This window comes from Eurosta solidaginis, chromosome 3 (assembly GCF_040869045.1).
Source record: "Eurosta solidaginis isolate ZX-2024a chromosome 3, ASM4086904v1, whole genome shotgun sequence".
In the NCBI taxonomy this organism is placed as follows: Eukaryota; Metazoa; Arthropoda; class Insecta; order Diptera; family Tephritidae; genus Eurosta; species Eurosta solidaginis.
The window spans coordinates 181,957,929-181,972,712 of NC_090321.1; the positions used below are offsets into that span (position 1 = coordinate 181,957,929).

At 39.2% G+C, this 14,784-nt stretch overlaps 2 protein-coding genes across 7 annotated transcripts; one reads left to right on the top strand and one right to left on the bottom strand.

Moving 5' to 3' along the window:
* Positions 1–132: 132 nt before the first annotated feature.
* LOC137244730 (uncharacterized) lies at positions 133–5,377 on the bottom strand. 3 transcript variants are annotated; one of them, XM_067774160.1, is made up of 4 exons: positions 4,979–5,377; positions 2,274–2,327; positions 2,042–2,212; positions 133–1,982 (listed from the first exon to the last, which is right to left on the bottom strand). In XM_067774160.1, the coding sequence occupies exons 1-4, from the start codon at positions 5,112–5,114 to the stop codon at positions 1,747–1,749; spliced, it is 597 nt and encodes a 198-aa protein (XP_067630261.1). In that variant the 5' UTR covers positions 5,115–5,377; the 3' UTR covers positions 133–1,746. The 3 variants fall into 3 exon arrangements, with proteins under 3 accessions (XP_067630261.1, XP_067630260.1, XP_067630259.1); XM_067774159.1 differs by having other exon boundaries at positions 133–1,976; positions 4,818–5,377; XM_067774158.1 differs by having other exon boundaries at positions 4,818–5,377.
* A 266-nt stretch (positions 5,378–5,643) lies between these two features.
* On the top strand, positions 5,644–13,104 carry LOC137244732 (succinate--CoA ligase [ADP/GDP-forming] subunit alpha, mitochondrial-like). 4 transcript variants are annotated; one of them, XR_010951185.1, is made up of 6 exons: positions 5,644–5,950; positions 6,293–6,466; positions 6,539–6,769; positions 12,158–12,338; positions 12,409–12,732; positions 12,803–13,104. XR_010951185.1 is itself a non-coding variant. In XM_067774161.1 (6 exons), the coding sequence occupies exons 1-3, from the start codon at positions 6,179–6,181 to the stop codon at positions 6,674–6,676; spliced, it is 378 nt and encodes a 125-aa protein (XP_067630262.1). In that variant the 5' UTR covers positions 6,167–6,178; the 3' UTR covers positions 6,677–6,769; positions 12,158–12,338; positions 12,409–12,732; positions 12,803–13,104. The 4 variants fall into 4 exon arrangements, 1 of the variants encoding a protein (XP_067630262.1); XR_010951186.1 differs by lacking the exon at positions 5,644–5,950 and adding an exon at positions 5,959–6,130; XM_067774161.1 differs by lacking the exon at positions 5,644–5,950 and adding an exon at positions 6,167–6,244.
* The last annotated feature ends 1,680 nt before the right edge of the window (positions 13,105–14,784 follow it).

The following is a 14,784-nucleotide window of genomic DNA, read 5'->3' on the forward strand; positions in this document are numbered from 1 at the left end:
CATCACCAGCAACCACGCCGGCAGAGGCCCACGGTACGTACTCTGGCGGCCATGTAAGTACCCGCCATGTATTAACTTCAAAATAATTAACCTACAAAAAAAATTGGTCATAAAACTTACCCACGCCCATGCAAATGTGACTATGAATATAACCTATGACTGTAAAATAGCTAGTCAAATGACGTGGAATGACGAGAGCGTTTTTGCAGGGTAGTTAAAGAAACTTCTAAGTGGTACTTAGAGGTTTTATACAGTCCGGTTGAACTATTTAACAAGGGTCGATTTTTTTGTCAAATTGTATTATTGAATACTCGAAATTGTTAGCTATACAACAAGGAGCATACATTTCCTTTTTTTTCAATTTAATGATATTTTTTCTTGCTTCAAAATGATTGAAGTTAGCTCGATAAGTTTTTAGTCATAAGAAAAGCGGTCTGTATCATTTTAAAAGTTTTAGCGTTCCATTTTTGGAGCTCAACCATAAATTTAAAGAAACATTTTTCTGCGACAGCAGCCATTCGTCGATTATGCACAAATTGGCAAAAGGATTTCAATTTTTTTTCTTATATCATACAAATGCAATTATATATATATATATACATATGAATCCCTATTGCGGGCAATGTCTTTCGAACAACAAGGCGAAAGTAATATACGTGCACGTAATACATATTGCTATCGCAATTTCATCTTTATTGCTTTTGTAACCACTTTTCTTAGTACATATTACATATTAGTATCATTATACTATGCGCATTATACCTAATTGATATTTTGTTACACTCAAAATTAAAAATTTTGTAAGAGGGCCCTAAATATCGAAATTTGTATCCGAACTTTATAGTCTTAAAATATGTTTTGTGAATGGAAAAAAAAAAATTTCAACCAAATTCTTACTTTGTAGGTAGTATGTTTACTATACATAAGTACATTTAATTACATATTTCTCTCACACATAGCGTTTATAACGATTATCAAAAAAAAAAGAAAGGAGAGACATAGATAATTGTATAATTTGAAATATTACGAGCAAAAGTAAGAGAAAGAAAAGAACCCCCAACAGAACAAGCTTAGCCAGACTTAAGTATTCATATTAGATTTCGTTTCGATTTCGGCCCAATAAGGTGTGAACTGTTGGATCATTTTTTTTCTCTCACTTTATACACTACATACACACACTTACCTACATTTTCATATTGTAAATAGCTATTCGTAGCTCAACAATGCTGTAGCCCTGGTTAAGAAACCTGCATTATCTTATTTTTTTTGTTGCTTACATACGTTAATAGAAATGAATTATAAATAAATAAGTATTTAAAATGGGAATGCTGGCGTCGCCATTTATTTAGAAGGCACGTAGGGTCTACAGGTAAGGGGCCACCGGGATTTTAGGTGCGACGGTGGCCATGGTTTTTGAGGGAGGGATAAAGCACCGGGCGTCGAAACAACACCCGCGGCGCCCCTATGTATATTCGGCCTTTTTGTTTCCTTTTAATTTTCAGCTTTTTTTTTTTATTTCCTGCGATTAGTAACCGGTCATTGCCGGTTCGGTTAATTTTGTTTGCGTTAGATTTTTTTTTGAATTGGAATTTAAATTTTGAATGTTGTAACGGTCTGTCCGTGACATCCGGTTCGGCCGGATGTTGTTTTATTTTGAATTTATAAGCGTTTTGAGTCGGTCTGTGCGCTTCTGTTTATGGCGCAGGAACAGTAAGGTTGGCAAGGACCCGCCCCAGCCGACAATGACTAGCCATTGCGCACCACCACATCATGCCGACCGCCTTCCTTACTGCTTCCACCGTAGATGCGATTCCATAACAGAGTGGGAGTACAGTTTGGAGTAGTAGTCAGTGTGCGTGTGGGTGGAGCGAGTGTGGTGGTAGGAGATGACTGATTCCCAGCTTCTATAAATATGCTACATTTTACTCCAAATTTGCCAACTGCTGTGCCATAATTCTTTGGTTCGCTGCCAATATCTTTTGCTTAATGGGAATAAAAATTAATTAGAAATTGCAACGATAAATTAAATATCAATACATACATTCGTCAAAATAACGTGCGTCATTTGGTTCATGGCTGGTCCATTTTCTTGGAGATGTCTGTCTCTCCGTATTGCTGGTTTTGCTGACTTTCACTACTGAAGGTTGGGCGTGAGCATGAGCAGTCGCAGTGAAATCCCCGCTGGTTGCGAAGCTCATCTTAAGGGGTTTGGCTGAAAATGATAATCATATAATATTTTACTTAGTTTTATTTAAAAAATTAATTATAGTTACCGTTGTTTTGTGACGACATGTTGCTATTAATAGTTGTATTGAAAAGAGGCATTTCTGATTTACGAATTTAATAAAAATAGTAATAAATTAAGTTTAACACAGTGAAAGTTATTATATGCTCGGTGGAATGTGTGGTTTAATTAGAGAAGTCGTGAAAGAGGTGGTGAAGTAGGGGAATTAATAAACATTTATTTTCGTAAGGAATGCAGAAGTTTTTATAGACAATATCATTTTTAAAATTCGGCACAGTTTCATATTTTCCAACCTTAATACCATTTGACCTTAGTATTTTAGCTTCTGATGCCAAATCTGCTAGGAAATCATTTACGTTCTCAGGTTTTGTGATACCAGAGTAACATCCTATTCGGACTGATATTCGGAAAATCGACAAGCGCTCCTAGAATCGGCCATAAAACTCTATTAGAACTTTCGAACAGTTGCAGACCGTCGATACCTACGTCAATTAAAACCTCGGTGTGCTGCTCCAGAAACTGTAACATTTCTGAAATAAAGTGCATTTGGATGCTTAAGTAAAGAAACTCACCATGCGGAAGGATCTGAACATTCATTTATCTCTTCTTGTTTTAAGAAGAGATTTCGAACAAAAGGGGTCAATTTTTGACATCACCTTTATAAAGTGTGTTTAGCAGACCACCGACTAAATTATGGCGAACTTTATAACCAATTGCCCAAAGGTAATTCTTTACTTTAGATCACGAATCGAAAATTTTCATGTGGTTGCTGTAATTTTGATGTTTTTGTCGTACCCACAAGAAAAACGGTGGTAAAAGTGATTTGTGCGGATATAGTTTTGGTCTCCAAACCGGTGTTGGACCCACCCAGGGCAATCTTTTATAAGCGCGGCCGAAGGGCGCCAATGCAGAAAGGTATTCTGCGCAAAAATACTATGGATCCCACTCCCGGTTTCGGAGCGCTCCGGGCCATTTTTCGGTTTTTTGGAAATATCTTTTGAGAGAAATAAAATTTTGAATTTCCGCTTTCAGTGTCTTTTGACACCTCTCCCGATATTTTTGGTCGAGTTTTAGCAGTTGTGAGCTAAAGTAAAAAATTACCGCCCAAAATCTTATTAACTCCCTCAAATTAACATCCTTGCTGGAGTCCATGCACTCCGCATGGGTACTTTGGCCAAGCACAGAAATAATTCCCTCACTATAGCTGCATGCACCATCGTTCACCCCCGCACTATTGTCACTGGGCTCATACGCAACAATATTTGGTAATTGTGCAGTTTAGGGGTACCACCCTAAAATTGGGCCTTTTTTTGAGTGAGGTATCAAAAGACGCGTATTCACGTCTAGATCAAGAATCCGAAAGCGGAAGTAAATTTTTTTTATCCGTTTAAAAGTTAAACCAGAAAAACTGGTTCGTCTTGTACCTATTGTTGTTGTCTAGTTTCTCTAATTAATGTGCAATTAGGTAATAAAAATACAGAAAATACACTCTAATCACTTGATTCGTTGTTCAAGAAAAACGCCTGATTGTGAAGAGTGCTGCCAGATGAGCAATAATAGAAATTAACTGAACAAGAAATTACTCTTGCTTTTCTCAAGTCATCTGCGTAGAACACCCTTATCCGATCCAACACCGGCTGCGCCATGCACAGTAATTCTGCGTATAACACTTTTCTGCATAGGCGGCCTTCGGCCGCGCTTATAAAAAATAACCCTGGGCTACGCCATGCCAAGTCCGGGTGTGTGGTATGATGTCCTTCTACGCAGAAGGGTGTACTACGCAGAAAGACATCACCGTGGCGGTGTAGCCACGGTTATACCACACACCCGGACTTGGCATGGCGAAGCCTAGTGTTAACTTTTATAAGCGCGGCCGAAGGCCGCCTATGCAGAAAGGGGTTCTACGCAGAATTACTGTGCATGGCGCAGCCGGTGTTGGATCGGCTAAGGGTATTCTACGCAGAATTACTGTGCATGTTTAGTTAAGCCTTTTTTTGAAAAAAAAAAATTAAACTAAATTATTTTGTCAATAACACATTTATTCGACTTATTATTCGATTTATGATAAGTTAGCAATCATTTTCCCATAAAAACATAATTTTATTATAGAAATTTCTTTTAAATATAGATGTTTTATATATATAACAAAACCTTGTTTTATTACCTGCTGAGCTGGCAACACTGTTTACTTTCATATGTTTTCATTTGGACAGATATTTTTTGCAATATTTGTGTTGATATTTTATAAGTAAATTAGTGAAATTTGACATAACTTTTTCGTTAATTCGCGCAAGTTAGATTATGTTAATATTCCAAGTATAAAAAGGAAAGTGATGTGTGCTTAAAAGATTGCAAACATGCGGGAACAATATGTATCACACAAACCTGTTTTGCACCGATAACTTTTGAACGGGTGAAAAAAGTTAACTTCCGCTGTCGGATTCTTAATCTAAACGTAAATGCGCGTCCCTTGATACCTCACTCAAAAATCTTGGCCCAACTTTAAGGTGGGCCCCTAAACTGCACTACTACCCAATATTTTTATTTAATTGGCAAATGTTTTGATTTGCACCTCCATTTTGAGCCATGGGAACAATATTTGCACTATTGTCCTCATAAACCACACATTTCACATTTGCCGCATCTAACAATCTTTGAAATTTATTTGCAAATGCTTCAAAGAGCCTTTTTTCACTGCTGAGGCAGTTTTCTAAATGCCTCTTATTCATTTACTCGCTTTTTTTAACACGTATCGCTTGTAATAAATAATTAAATCGTTAAATTGTAATAAACTATATTCCGTAAACAAAATTTCACGACTAGATTTGTAAAATGACGCGTGTATTTTGTCTTTCTGTTCGTTCTTCATCTTATTTCGGTAAGAAATGTCAAAAGAAAGAGGAACAAAAGAAAAATTTATGCGAGTGTGTTAGTGATGTCAAAAATTCTGTTAATGTGTTAGAGTTTCCGTCAGCTCTGTCTAGCAGGGTAATTTATTATACTTAGATTGCGTATTAATCAGACCAACTCTAAATATTACCGCGGAATTTTGTTCTCGCGGATTTTTTTATTCCCGCGGAAAAATTCCTCCAATTCTTTTCTCCTAGAGAGAAGAATAATTGGGGAATAGGAATTTCGAATTTTCGAAGTCAGCTATTTTGTTAATTGAAATTTTGTTGCGCATTTCTTATTTTGATTAAAAAATTGTAACGTTTGTTATGGAATCGCATCTTAGATGGAGCAGTAAGGAAGGCAGTCGGCATGATCTGGGGGTGCTCTGTGGCTAGTCATGTCAGCTGGGCGGGGTCCTTGCCAACCTTACTGTTCCTGCGCCATAACAAACAAAGTTCCTACCCTACAAGACGGAGGTAACCAGTTCACCAACACATTCAAAGCTTTTTTCGCTCTCCACTAACACATCGACGTTTCATGCTGTCATCGAAATGACAGTTCATTAATTATTCCGGAAAACATTGAAACGCAAAAAAATATAAATTGTTTACAACGAAAAATATGTTGTGCTTTTAGTTGTGACATGTGACGGAAATTAAAAATTTTGTTGCAGAGAACACCTTTTTGCGTTGGTGACCTTCGCCCAAAATAACATTAAGTTAATTTGAGTTGTGACATGTGACGGAAATTAAAGATATTGCTGCAGAGACCATCTTTTTGCGTTGGCGGCCTGCGCCCAAAATAATATTAAGGGTAACGTTTTACAAGACGGTACACCACCTAATTTAAAAATATAAAATATTAATAAAAACGGAGCTCGAGGCGCGCCTTTTGATTCCACGTTTGATAATTTTTGATAAAAATTGGGTTGTGCACCGTCTTTTAAATCGTTACCATATTAGGTTGTATAGAATCGACGGGATGGCCTACAAGGTTTTATGTCAACTAAATCGCTCCCGATACGGTCGGGCTAGTACCTTAATGGTTCCCGGAACGTACCCGCTACAACAACAACAACATTATTTACTTTCTGATTTTCATTCATACGTATGTGCATTTTCAAATAATAAAAAAAATGTTATATTATTCTATTAGATAGCATCTCCGCCGGGTTGCGATTCAGCTCAGAATATGCCAAAATCAGAGGAAATCTACAAAAACAAGGTACTTTACAAGCAACATGCTTTGGAATACGGTACCAAACTGGTTGGATGTGTTTCCCTAAAAAAGGGTGGAACTACGCATCTTGGTTTTCCAGTATTTGCTTCGGTAATTTATATTGATTTGTAGTGATTAAAAATTGCAATAGTAGATAATGTAATGTGAATTAAAACTGAATAGGTAGCCGGAGCAAAAAAGGCAACTGATCGGCATGCAACTGTTATTTATGTGGTGCCACCGGGAGCTGCTTCTGCTATCCTAGTAGCATTAGAAGCAGAAATTTCTTTGATTTTTTGCATCACCAAAGGTGTGCCATAACATGATAGGGTTCGCGTTAAGCACGCTCTCTTAAGGCAAAAAAAATCGCGTCTAGTCAGGCCCGATTGTCCAGGAATCATCGCACCAGAAAGGGTAAGTGAATTGGCTACCATATTAAATATATAAGCAAAATGTATGAATTTTTTAGTGATAATTTGTCATGCTTTTGTTGATAATCAACTGAAGAATGCAGATACGACAGAGTTCGAAGTTCATGTGAAAACCAATTAATTTTTTTAATTAGCGTTTGGAGAGAACAATACATATGTATGTATGCATAGAACTGCATAGAAGGGGAGGAAAAATTAATTATAATCAGTAGATTTGCAAGATTTTTGTCATTTTCCCTGCATCGCAGTTGTCATTACATTGCGTTAAGAGAGGACATCAACACCTTACTACCCACATCCAGTTAAAATTATTGTAAATTTTGCTCTTTTCATCACTGTTTTAAAACGTGGAAAATTATATATCGAGCATTCCATTGAGAATGGTACATTTTAGCAGACTTTCGCATTGCCGGCATTATTAATATTCAATCCCTAGAAGGTTTAATGTAGTCATATCAATAGTTCCCGAGATGGTGGGGCTAGTACCACAATGGTGCTTGTTACCGGAACGTAGATAGATAGATCATTTATTGAGGATTGCACAGTGACTTGCACATCTCCTTCACAGCACCTCATCCTGGCCGACTTCCTTGATGAACCCCAGCAGTGTTCTTTGCTTGAGGGATTAAATGTGGGAATGCTCTGGCCATGGTGAGCCCATAAACTTAGCCCTACGTCTTGAAATTGCGCCGTAATCTAGAAGGATATGGTCCACCGTCTGCTGATCTATCACATCTGTATGTGTTGTTCGATACTATACCCAGCTTTTGCATGTGACTGTTCAGTCTACAGTGTCTTGTAAGAATAGACGTTGGGGTTCTTAGGTAATCTTTTTGAGAGGCCTATTAATGCCCTATATCGAGTTGTGCTGTAACCCCCTAACAGTAACTTAGATTGACTCAGGCCTGGCATATTGCGCCAGTGTTCTCTCTTTTCCCTCCCTTCTGCTAATAAATGCCCCTGTGGGCCAAATTGCAGGAACGGTTCGGGATCGATGGGTCATGCAGTTGCTGCCTCTCTCCGTGTTGTCCGCCTGCTGTTGTAGTTGTAGCAGTGCTTCGCCCCATCCAATAGGTGCGACCGATCACAAATTGTCATCAATGTCCTCTAACGGGAGTCCAAAGAAACTTTCTGTTTGAACACGGGTGGGCCATAATGAGAGGAGTGTTAGAGGCGTTGATTCCACAATACAGTTAAAGAGATGGTTGGTGACATGTGAGGACACATTACAAGCAGGACAATGTTTTGTATGTCGGGGTTGATTCTGGATAGGTAAGAGTTTAACCTGTTACGTTATCCAGCTCGAAGTTAAGCTAGAGTGACTACTCTCGTTTCCCTAGGGAGAGTGCGTTCCTCCTCTGCTAGTTTTGTTCTTTGAGTACAGGAATCACGGGCATAGAGGTCCGACGCCTGTTTGTGGAGTTCACTGAAGACATGCTTGTGTTTTTTAGCTTCATACGGCTGTGTTCTCAGGTGCCGTATTTCCTCATAATGTAATGAGGCCGTGAACAGCAAGAGCCACAAATATTTATAAAAGTTACGAGGACGCTGGATTTTGGAATCTAGCCCAGAGCAACCTGTCCGATGCAACCATCACTTGCACGTGAAACACTGACAAGAGTATTAATTTTTTTTAATTTAATTTATTTATTATTACGGCTGTTTAGGCCTAAAACTTAAACTACTAAGTACAATTCATTGTTATAATCACTTATTTCTATTGAATATGCTGTTGGAATGCCATGTGATTCCGATCAGCATATTTACTAGCGTGACAGAGGGACGAGTCTGGGAGCCACTCATTAAAGGAAGGTTGGAAAGGACGCATTTCCAATCCTCCAGTGCTCCCAGCTTAAGGCAACAAAATTTGGAACTTATATTTTTCAATTATATTTGTATTTTAAGCTGTCGGAATGTATTAGTCTCCGATCAACACAGCTAAACATGTCTTTCGATGTTGGAAATTGAAAATGACGTGTATCCAATCACCCCTCAACTTTTTTTAGTAAAGACGCTGTCGGAATGCATGAAGATTCCGGTCAGCACAGCTCAACATATAATGGGAGGTTGAAAAGGGCGTGTTTCCAATCCCCCCTGTTCCAACTTTTGTTTGGCCTTATTTTCGTTATTTTTGTTACACATTATATAATTTTATTGTTATATTAATGCTGTCGGAATGCGAGTGATGCCGATCAGCAACAGTAAATATCATCTGGAAATACCGAATTCTGGCGGCCACCGTGGTGTGATGGTAGCGTGCTCCGCCTATCACACCGTATCCCCTGGGTTCAAATCCCGGGCAAAGCAACATCAAAATTTTAGAAATAAGATTTTTCAATTAGAAGAAAATTTTTCTAAGCGGGGTCGCCCCTTGGCAGTGTTTGGCAAGCGCTCCGATTGTATTTCTGCCATGAAAAGCTCTCAGTGAAAACTCATCTGCCTTGCAGATGCCGTTCGGAGTCGGCATAAAACATGTAGGTCCCGTCCGGACAATTTGTAGGGAAAAATCAAGAGGAGCACGACGCAAATTGGAAGAGAAGCTCGGCCTTAGATCCCTTCGGAGGTTATCGCGCCTTACATTTATTTTATTTTTAATATTACCATTCCCTTTCCGCGCTCCAGTATCGGATATATCATGTAAAAAATAAGAGGACAAAAACTTTATCTTATTGGAAGGGTTTTACAATGCTCCAATAAATTTTTTTTTTAAAGTATTGAAGTTATTATTACTTTTTCTGTGATTAGGAAGTTCATTGAAATATTTCAGGCCCTTATATATATGACCGTCCTAAAAAGATTCTTTTCCGGCAAACGCAGCAAACCCATTTCTCAGTACTGGGGTCAGGAGAAGGACCCGGATTGGGGTCGATACCTTCCCGGAAGAGGAGAGTATGGCGCAGACCCGCTGCAAGGATCTGCTGGGAGGATGACAATTTGTGGGAGGGACGCAATAAATTAAACACTGAGTCCGCCTGCTCATTACCCCCTACTCCCCTGTGGCATAGGACCCAGGGCAACAGTACTACGTTGTGTGCTCCTAATTGATTTAGCTTTTATGCGCATTGAAGGACCAGTGCTGACTTTATTTCGAACGCCGCAAATGCCTTTAGTGGGGCCTGACTGAGTATGGCAATTGTTTCATTGGGGTATCAGCGCTGAAGGTTCAGCTTAGCGCACTAACTTATGGCGAATACTTCCGCTCGAAAATGCTCGGATGTGCTTTTAGAGTTACTGATATTTTGGTTCTGGGTCCGAAAACTCTGGCGCCAATCCCCTCTGGCGTCTTCGAGCCATCTATATACCATACGATCTTGAGCCTAGTAATACATTGCACCCGCCTATACCTATACAGCCGTACCAAGAGACGGAGCAGCCCATTACATATTGGCACAACCGGAGCACTGCTGGACATCCATCCTATATGAAAGCTATGCATTCAAAAGTGTTTGTACCAGTGGCTGGTGCACACCGAACTGAACCAATGTATGCTATATTGAGGCCTGCACAAATACCAAGCTATGTTTATGTAAATAATATTACTGCTAATGTCAATTTGCGGAACACCACACTACCTATATGGCGATGTAGCCACCGATCAGGTTGTTGTAAGAGATTAATTAAAATATGTTATTCATAAACACTGATTCTTATATTTTCATTATCATTAAATTGTAGACTAGACTCATGACGGGTATTCTTACTGGACACTGCCTTCTGGCGTCACATGCCTTTAAATTAGGCTTGGTCAGTGATAGCAGATGTAGGAAGTGCGGGTTGGAGGAAGAAACGATCGATTTCATTCTGTGCTCGTGCCTTGTGCTTGCCGGGCTAAGACTCCAGCTGACAGATGTCAGATCTAGAAGCAGCAAGTGGCTTAAGTTCTAGGAAGCCGCTAACCCGCTGGAGCCATGAGAAGCGTGAGTGCACTTTGGGTGTCCCAAGACAAGTTCCGTACCTGCTCCGAATAATTTGTAGCTATTTAAGCGACAAAGTACTCCCTTTTCATACAGATGAGGGACTAAGAAAGCACAACACTACGGGCGGTGTCCCTCAGGGATCTGTTCTAGGTCCAACTCTTTGGAATGCGATGTATGGCGGGGTGCTAGAAATCGACCTTCCCGGAGGCACGGAAATTGTCGGCTATGCAGATGATATTGTCGTAGTAGCAGTGGCCAAGAAACTTGATCTGCTCCAAGCATTATGTAATGACGCCGTGGGAGGAATAAAGGAGTGGTTGACGAACACGGGGCTGGAGATGGCTAGCAATAAGACAGAAGTGGTTCTGATGAGCTCAAAGCGGACTGTGGATGAGTTGGTCCTAACCATAGGAGATTATCAAATAAATTCAAAGCCCTCCTTGAAATATCTAGGAGTAATCATTGACTCAAAACTAACTTTTAGGGAGCACTTCAGGGCGGTGTGGGACAAAGTTTCTAGAGTTAGTGGAACCCTAACGCGAATAATGCCCAACATCGGCGGCCCAAGCGAAGCTACCCGTCAGCTATTATCCAACGTAACCAGCTCTATAATATTATATGCAGCACCAGTATGGCACAGATCTAAAATGGTCCACCAAAAAGATATACTAGCAGCCTACCGCATTACTGCTATACGAATAGCATGTGCTGTTCCGACGACGCGATCCATCTTTTATCCAGGAAAATCCCAGTAGATCTACTTTCAGGTGAAATGGCCGATCTGTATGCCATTGGATTCAGCCGACCATCTGAAGATGCTAAGAAAAGCGCAAGGTCACGAACAATAGTTAGGTGGCGAGAACGGTGGGAAGATTCGAGAAAAGAGCGCTAGACCCTCATGCTAGTCCGGAATATAGCGGAATGGTACGAGCGAAAACACGGCAAACTAAATTACCATCTCACACAGATATTGAGCGGGCACGGTGGCTTCAAGGAATATCTACATAAGCGTGGGATAGAGGAGGATCCTTTCTGTCCAAGCTGTCCGTCCGAATTGGAAAGCGCAGAACATGTAATATTTCACTGCCCTCGTTTTCACGGCGAAAGACTGTCTGTAAACAGAGTTTTTGGAGAGGAACCTTCCATTAGGAATTTAGTTCCACGAATTTGCGGACAAATAGATTGTTGGATTACTGTGAGCAAGATGGCCTTTATAGTAATGACGAAATTAATGATGCATGCCGAAAGGGAGCGCAGAGAAATGCGCATACGAAGTAGTGGCGACTAAATCGCCTTTGAAGTTACTTTACCAGGTCCTGATTCTAGTTATCTGAAATTTCTCTTGTGTCTTTGGAAAAGAGCTATGTGTGGAGCCCTATTTATGGAACACTTTTCGGCTTATATTAAAAACTTTTAATCTATTCTTACTGATATGAGTTTCTTTTTCATTCTAGGTAATTTGATTTTGACGATGTGAGGATAGAAATATCCCAAATATTCCAGCTGTGGCTGTAAGAACATACATTTGCTCAAATTAGAAGAAAACTGCACGGTTGAGCACATCCAGTATCTACGTTTATACAAGGAGGAACACCACACTACTTTCACGGGGATGTAGCCACCGATAACGTTGTTGTAAGAGCTTATTTTAAATATGTTATTCATAAACACTGATTCTAATATTTTGTTTTGGTTTTTACTTTAGAGTCAACCTGTTATATAAGCGATGTCAGCTATGCCTGTAACTTAAGCGCCTTCAGATGTAATAGTTACCGCGGACGCGGTCACAGGAGTAGTTCACTACGTGGGGATTACACTAATCAAGGACTTTCAATATCGGAAGGTTTTCCAGCACCATAACACACCAACAATATGTGCAATCACCCGAATAAATTGTACAACAAACGTTAACACCACATCATCAGCCAGCAGCAACAACAAGAATCGCAACAAGTTGAAACTTCTAATCAATTAATGACTAGTGAACCACTATCCTGCACTCCAGGATGTAGCCGCCAATCACGTTGTTGTAAGAGCTTACTTTAAACATGTTATTCATTAACACTGATTCTAATATTTTGTTTTGGTTTTTACTTTAGAGTCAACCGGTTATGTAAGCGATGTCAACTATGCCTGTAACTTAAGGGCCTTCAAATGTAATAGTTACCGGGGACGCGGCCGTGGGAGTAGTTCACTACGTGGAGATTACACTAATCAACGACTTTCAATATCGGAAGGCTTTCCAGCACCATAACAACACCAACAATAAATTTTGTACAACAGACGTTAACACCACATCAGCAGCCAGCAGCAACAACAAGAATCGCAACAAGTTGAAACTTCTAATCAATTAATGACAAGTGAACCACCAACATATTCGCAATATGCGCATCCATCAACAGCAACATATGTCGCCTACTTTGCAACACAAAATCCAATGCTTCATCCAGCGTCAGCTGCATAAAAAGCCACTGGTACATCGTTATATGTAAATTATTATTATTATTATCGTCTAGAGAAGCTAGAACATTTACAATTTAAAAATTGTTGGATTTTCATACAGCTACACGAAGCTTCAACAAATTATTGGACCATGAGATTTCTCATATGCCCAATAGTCAGTATTTAAAATGTAAATTATGCCATTGGGACTAAAGCACATTCAAGTATGAATTTTAGTATACATGCACAACACGCTGAAACAATTGATGTAACAACGAAAAGTCTAGAATTAACTGTTTGTCCATATTGTAATCAAGAACTTGCATCACAATGGTACCTACGCAAACACAGGAACATGAGAAAACAATGGATGAAAGACCATCTTTTTTCGAATGTGGTGAAGAATTTAGAATAAATACAAGTTTACGTGTGCATGTTTATGAAAAGTTTGCTCGTTGTACACTACAAGATCTGAACGGAAATATCCTCAGAGTATGGTTACACCTATGTGGCATCTACAAGTTATTTATAATGACGAAATGAATTACAGTGCTTATTTGGATTCTGGTGATGCTCCTGACATGCTGCCTATATTCCGCTACGTCTGATCTTACTATACCTACCAAACTAATATGACTCTGTAAACTGATAATGAGCAACACCACCACCGCATGAATAGTGTATTTATATAGTTTATGAATATAAAAATGCAAATATGTAAATATTACTAGAATAATAGGACATGATTTTAAATGTAAAAACTATTTTAAACATGCATTATTTATGAATTAAATATTATTTAAACAAAAAGGACGCGTTTCATTCATATAAAAAGCGAATTGACAGAAGGTAACCGATACGGGTAACCGATAGGTCAGTTACCCGTGTTGTTGTTGTTGCATATGTTTTGGTTAGCGATAACGAAAACATAACTGATGAAGTAACTTAAAAATGGAAATAACATCGAGCGAGAAGGAATGTCGAAAACACAATAGGTAAGAGCGAGAAAGCGAGTCACACGTACACTATTTTGAGAGAGCGCATGCGTTACCTTTTTCACGACAGCAATGTAAAAGTCATTAAGACGGTAATTGGTGAACAAGTTATTGGTGACTATTAAGTAATCGATTAGGGAACGGATACCTGTCTTGTAGGGTATCATGCCTTTCAAAACTAACAGCTGTCAAATTCAAAAAAAAACTGACAGAAGCGCAGAACCGACTCAAAACGCTTGAAATTCAAAGTAAAACAACATCCAGCCGAACCGGATGTCACGGACAGACTGTTAAACATTCAAAATTTAAAAATTCAAAAAAAAAAACCTAAACAAAAAACTATATGACGCAAAAAAAATTACCGAACCGGAAATGACCTGTTACTATTACTGAAATTCGAAAAACAGCTGAAAATTAAAATTAAAAAAAACTGAAAAGGAAAATGGGGAAAAACAAAATGGGCCGAATATATAGAGGGCGCCGCGGGTGTTGTTGCGACGCCCGGTGCATATACCCACCCTCAAATCCATGGCCACCGTCGCACCTGTATTTCGGTGGCCCCTTACTTGTTAACCATACGTGCCTTCTAAATGAAGACGAACGTCAACATTCCCATTATTACAGACACTTTATTTATAATTCAT